This window comes from Lytechinus variegatus, chromosome 19 (genome assembly GCF_018143015.1).
Source record: "Lytechinus variegatus isolate NC3 chromosome 19, Lvar_3.0, whole genome shotgun sequence".
In the NCBI taxonomy this organism is placed as follows: domain Eukaryota; kingdom Metazoa; phylum Echinodermata; class Echinoidea; order Temnopleuroida; family Toxopneustidae; genus Lytechinus; species Lytechinus variegatus.
The window spans coordinates 126,767-132,961 of NC_054758.1; the positions used below are offsets into that span (position 1 = coordinate 126,767).

The 6,195-nt window shown below is 34.0% G+C and overlaps 1 protein-coding gene across 1 annotated transcript; it reads right to left on the reverse strand.

The window, feature by feature from the left end:
• Nucleotides 1-3,722: 3,722 nt before the first annotated feature.
• LOC121406028 lies at nucleotides 3,723-5,058 on the reverse strand. The gene has a single exon (XM_041597032.1). It carries the CDS (start codon nucleotides 4,922-4,924, stop codon nucleotides 3,962-3,964), a length of 963 nt encoding a protein of 320 aa, XP_041452966.1. The 5' UTR covers nucleotides 4,925-5,058; the 3' UTR covers nucleotides 3,723-3,961.
• Nucleotides 5,059-6,195: the final 1,137 nt, after the last annotated feature.

Consider the following 6,195-nt stretch of genomic DNA (forward strand, 5'->3'; position numbering starts at 1 on the left):
CAATAAAGTGTTTGTAAGCTCTATTAACATCATGTTGAACCATAGTTTCATGCCATTCTTCTCTTTCTAAGTCTTCAATTAGAGCCGAAATAGTATTCAAATTTTCTTTTCTATATTTTCTTTTATTCGGCTTTTTATTATCATTAAGCTTCAGAAGTGGAGAAATAAAAAATATTGGTAAGTGATCTGTAATATCATAAGTAAAAACACCACTATGATTATTATCATTAAAAGAATTGGAAAATATGTTATCAATTATTGTCGCTGACATTGGAGTTATCCTAGTAGGTACATTTATACATGGATAAAAATCATATGAAAATAGTGTATCCAAAAATGTATTTATGTTATTATCACTGCCATCATGATTTCCGATTAAATGTGACGTGCTTTGTATATGATTTGACAAATCAATATTGAAATCGCCCATTATGTAAGTATGTTTATTTTCGCATGAAATTTTATCCAATTCACTATCTAAGTTTTCAAGAAAGTTGTTAATATTGCTACTTGGGGGTCTGTATAATGTTCCTATGACTACATTTTTTCCATCTTTAATATCTATTTCAATGAATAAGCTTTCTATATCTTCAAAATGAATATCTGTTCTAAGTTTATATTTGATATTTGAATTAATATACATTGCCACCCCTCCTCCTCTTCTTTTCCTCCTATCAATGTGTATCATGTGATAATTGGGTAAATTATAGATATTTGGAGAATTTGACTTCAGCCAGGTTTCCGAAATACCAATGACTGAAAAAGAATAATTGTTTAGAGAGGTTAAAAAAGTTTCGACAGATTCAAAGTTTTTGCAGATACTTCTGGAATTGAAATGTAGTAAACTGAAATTATTATTAACATCAACATTGCCATCGTTATTGTCGTTTAATTCAAAGGCTGATATAAATTCCTGTGAAGTATAATATTTGCATTTTTTTACATCATTTCGACTATGAATAGTGTCAATTTCATCCAAATGTGAGGTCATTTAAATACCATAATATAAGAGAAAGGACCAAGCAGGAAAGAGACAAGGGAAAATGGAATGGGAGTGCAGAGGGGTGCAGGACGAAGGAAAAAACAGCTTTCGAAAAAAATATGCTAACTTTGCCATTAACATTATACGTACGTACAATGTGGTCTCAATTGTATATTTCCTATACATGGGACATAAAATATATTCAACATAAGTAATTTAGCAGCTATGCATAACTTTTTGTTTTTCATTTGTAACAAAAACTATTCACCTTATTCGAATCTATCTATGGTGACAAATATAATAAATTTGATATAACTTTACCAGTTATCAATACGCTTCTATTATACACAAAAAGATAAAATAAACAGGTTATACCCGTTAATATGGCATAAGAAAACGTGGTATACCCGGTACGACTATAATGTACACAATAACAATAATTTAGTGTCTTAGATTTTTATGTTAAACAAAGATAATCATACAAGTTCATAGTAAGAAACTGAAATTTATGATGATTATACATTGTGTAAATGTCAGTAAGGTTGAAAACCAAGAAAGAATTATCTTTAAAAAAATAAAACGGGGGGAAATGGAAAATGTAGTCAGATCAGCAATGATTCTCCGACTACTGTAAACATCAAGTTACATCTGTGAAAATACATATGACATCACATACGAAGGTAGAATGAGACACTGAAAAAGGTTTTCATTGGATAGCATTCAGATCAGCGTGGGAAAAAGGTAACGAGTAATAATGTAATGCACCGATCATGCCGATCTGAACGAATGTCTATACATGTATAGTCATTAAGTTCTTTCTGCTGCACAGAATAATTACATCTGTAAAGTTTTGATGTGAGGCTCATAGAATGTGCGTGGTACAGAATACTGTTTTTCTTAGTACAGTTGTGCAGAAAAAAAGATGTATGAACAAATGCATTGAGAATGTACATACAGCAGTGAATAGTTCACGCGGGTTTACCTTATTACATAATCCACGATTGGCGTGCCTGAATCACACCGTCCCGTGTTTGGCCGACCATCATGGACATGGGCGCGCATACACAGAGCACAAGAATTCTCTTTAGATCTAGTTCTCTGCTTTGATAACAAACCAATGGAGAATGCTGCGTGGGTACACTGTATACTAAGTGTTGTTCGTTCGAAATAAATGAAGTGTACAGCTTCTGCCCAGCGGTACTCTTTGAAATGTATTCAATATTTTTGCTATCACTTACAAATATATATATATATATAGCTGAATAAGACAAATTAATGTTATGTGGCATCGGAAAATGCCAACAAATTACACCGTATACACAACAAAGGTGTTTTTTAATGATAACCTCATATCTGTGAGAGAATGAAATGTTTAATTAATATGTTTTAGGCAGAATTCATGACTACTGACATTAGCAGAATGTATATAATACTAAAGATTTGTGATCTTGTCCGTGAATGGGGTATCCATACTGATTATATATTGATTACCACTATGGTACAAGAAAAAGTGTCTACCATAGATGTATTAGTCATGTACCATTATGGAACCCGAACTGACGACGATCTGATTTACAGGGTATACTTCTTTACTATTTTAAAATGCAATTTTCTTGAATTTAAAGGTAAGTATTTATAAACCTCAGGTAAGTATTCCATCCTGCATAAATGTATTGTATTTTTGTTTGAGCAATAAAACCAAGTTTCAAAATTTGTTAATACTCGCCAAGAACAAGTTTTCGTAATCAATGTTGGAATATTTAGCGTTCAAATTCGAATGTGCACATTCGAAATGAGGCAGAATAAACTGTTTTGTACAAGTGCTTCTGAAATAAATCGATTGTTTTTTTTAAAAAGGAAACCTTAATCAGACAAACAAAGCACATAACACAATTTTATACTTTTTCTTATCAGCTATAAATGCATTTTTGTGACAACGATTCCGACGTCTTTTAAAGTTCAATATGAAAAAAATCAAGAAAATTAAAGTACATGATAAATGTACATATCATGAGGTGAAATCCTTCAATGAGCGGAATAAGAGAAATATTAATTGAACATGTTGAATAGTGACACAGTTTTCGACTGACTTGACATGTAAAGTTGTAGAGCTTGGCATTGTAATATCAAGATCACCAATGTACTGGAGTCACGATCAAAAGAACTAGTAGACGTTTAGCACAAAACACTGGTCATGCTGGTTGTGATTTGAAATATCACTGATGATATAATTGCATTCATCATTGATTGACGTGCTCAAATACAATGGTATAAAGTTTTAACTTTCTGAAGGAACATAAGTCATTATTTTTCTAGCTATACTTTATTCTTAATACTCTTCTACGCCTATATATATATATATATATATATATATATATATATATATATATCTTAATGTATGTTTTTTCAGGTTAGGGAATATGAAAGGTCTAAGGTAATACATAAAGAGTATATAGTAATAATTGAAGAGATACCTATATGAAGACCATTTGTTTGTAATTAATTGGTGAACAGCAGATCTCAGGAAAATAGACATTTCAAACGAACAATATTACAAAAAGTGAAGCCTCAATGAACGGGTATTATGGCATACCGTTATCACTAGCAGAAGTATTATTCAGTTTCAACGTTACAGACTTACTAATCTTTCCATTTTTAATTTTGTTTCAAGTAATAACATAATGAGTGACTCAAAAATTTGTATACATGTATTGATGCCTTTTCATTTTTGCATGACGTGCACTTATCCTTTTCACTACAGCTGAATTTACAACTTAAGCATTTAGTCCTGAAATTATATTTCAAACGTCTCATTTTCTTTTTGCACGATGTATCACAATATATAAGTTCACACTGTTGAAGAATGGTGATGATGTATTTGGCATACATGTTTACGAAAGTTTATGAAACACAAAAAATAAACAAAACATTGTCTGTAACCATTTCATCATCACATCTGACTTTATTCGGTTTTATTACTCACACAAAATTGAAGGGGATGCCACCAGCCTGTCGCCATTTACCAGAGTAGAATCTGAGTTTCGTTCCTTTACTGTACAGTTCTTGAACTTGTTTGATCCATTTCTTTTTCTCTTCCAGATCTGTTGGTGTGAGGTCATCTGTCATAAAATATGTTTCATCTTTCAGGGTCTCGCGGGCACGACGCATGACATCTATTTTCTCTCTGTAAGACAGGAACTTCAAGAGGATGTGTCTTGGACGACCATCAACCTTCTTACCATCACGATGGGCTCTTTCAACTTTCGTTTTCACCTTAAATTTGGAGTGAAGAATTTCCTCCACCATGGTGACGGGATCTTCGCGTTCCCCTTGAGGAACTTCTGGGATGCCAACTAATCTGACATTATTTCTCCTAGAGAATCTTTCACTCCTATTTACAGCCACTTTATTGCGCTGGACTTCTAGGCGAAGCTCACTGATTTCCTTTTCCATTGATTCTATTTTGGTCTTCATTCTATTTTGATTTTCCGTCAGGTCATCCACTCGCTTACGCTCAAACTCAAACGATGCTTCCATCTTAGCTTCCAATTGCTGCAACTTTCCGACGAAGCTATCTACTGCACTCTTTATCATCTTCTCGAATCTTGCCGTTGTTTTCGTAAAATAATCATCCAGGGCAGTAGATAATCCAGCGTTGGCATGTGGAATGTGCAGAGTAGAAGGCTGATCGGTTCCAGATATGGCGCCACGCGCCATGGCGATGACGTCATCTTCCTGTGGTTCTCCGTCACTGTTTTCTGGGGTTGAGGCGGAGGCTGCACTTCTCACCGGGCTTGTAGGCCGTGTGTTAGACATGTTAGAGTTTGAATTTGGCGGGCTGTTCCGTGTGGAAACGGATTGGCCCTTACGAGTAGATTGTACATACGTTTTTTGCTTTGTAGCAGCTTGTCTTTGAGGCCTTTTACCCTGTGGAGGATCCATATCTGATCTGGAAGTCACGATTGTCACGATGCTGACGAAATAATTTAAACTTGATGGTTATGAAGTCCCAGAATTTGAAAATTTAGTGACGATTTGAGACCAACATTAAAATAGGTTGTTTCTATTCCATAGCGCCCTCTACATTCATAGAGTGGAAGCAAAAACGGGGTTTGAGTATTATAGAGCTTACGTGTGGCTTTTTTTTAAATGTACTACAGCTCTTCTGCGTGTCAATTGTAGAGTTTTTTTTCTCCTTAATCTATTCCAAGATATCAATATACAAAAGTAATCTTTTAAGAGTTCTAAAGACAATAAACTATTTTTGAATACATAAAACCAAAAGGGAAAAGGGTATCCTAGGCATGCTCCTCTTGGGTTATAGCCTCTACTGTGCTGGATCATTATTACAAATTGCAAAACAATAATAATAATGATGATAATAATTATAATATTGATAATAATATTAATATAGATAAATATGAAATATAGATATAAAAGTTGTTTTATTATACCAAAAACGCAATTTGCCTTGACGGTGGCTTTTAAACACGATATTTTTTTATTTAGTGTCGGAATACAGAGAGGGGATGGAGTAAATTCGGAGGGCTCCCGTAGGCTTAAATAAACAAAAAAAAATATCTTCAGGTAACATGTCAACTGATGTCTCATACATCTGTCTTTTCCAAGTCGATAATACAAGTCAAACTGGTTTTGTAAAGTAACGGGAATGCCGCGGGGAATGCAGTTTTGCCACTTCGGGGTCTCCAAAAGACATATATTTTAACAAAGTGAAAATATGGATTGAGGTGGGGTACATTCGTCATGATTCATGTGCCAGAGCTTCATTTAAGCAGTAACCTGCAAAGCAATGTCTCCTGTAAATTTTCCAAGAGAAACAAATTAGAAACAAATAACACAAAATTAATAGTGTTTTATCGTTCCCGAAATGCCTTTTTCCCGTATGTATCATAGATTACGGTGTGGCAGACACACCAACAAAAGCGATACGAGAAGCCGATGGAAGCTATTGTGTTGAGATTGTGTTATCTCGAATGACATACCATTGATCGCTTTATTGTCCGATTCGTGAGTGTGACTGTGACATAGATGTTGTTTTTGGTCTCGTTTTACCGCAATATCGCGTCATACATTTTGACATATTTGCCCTCTTTCTAAGCAAATTAAGACACTGATACTGTCATGAAGCATATCGATTTTTTGCTTATATATTCTCTTTCATGTAGAATGTTGACATTTTGTATTAATTGCTG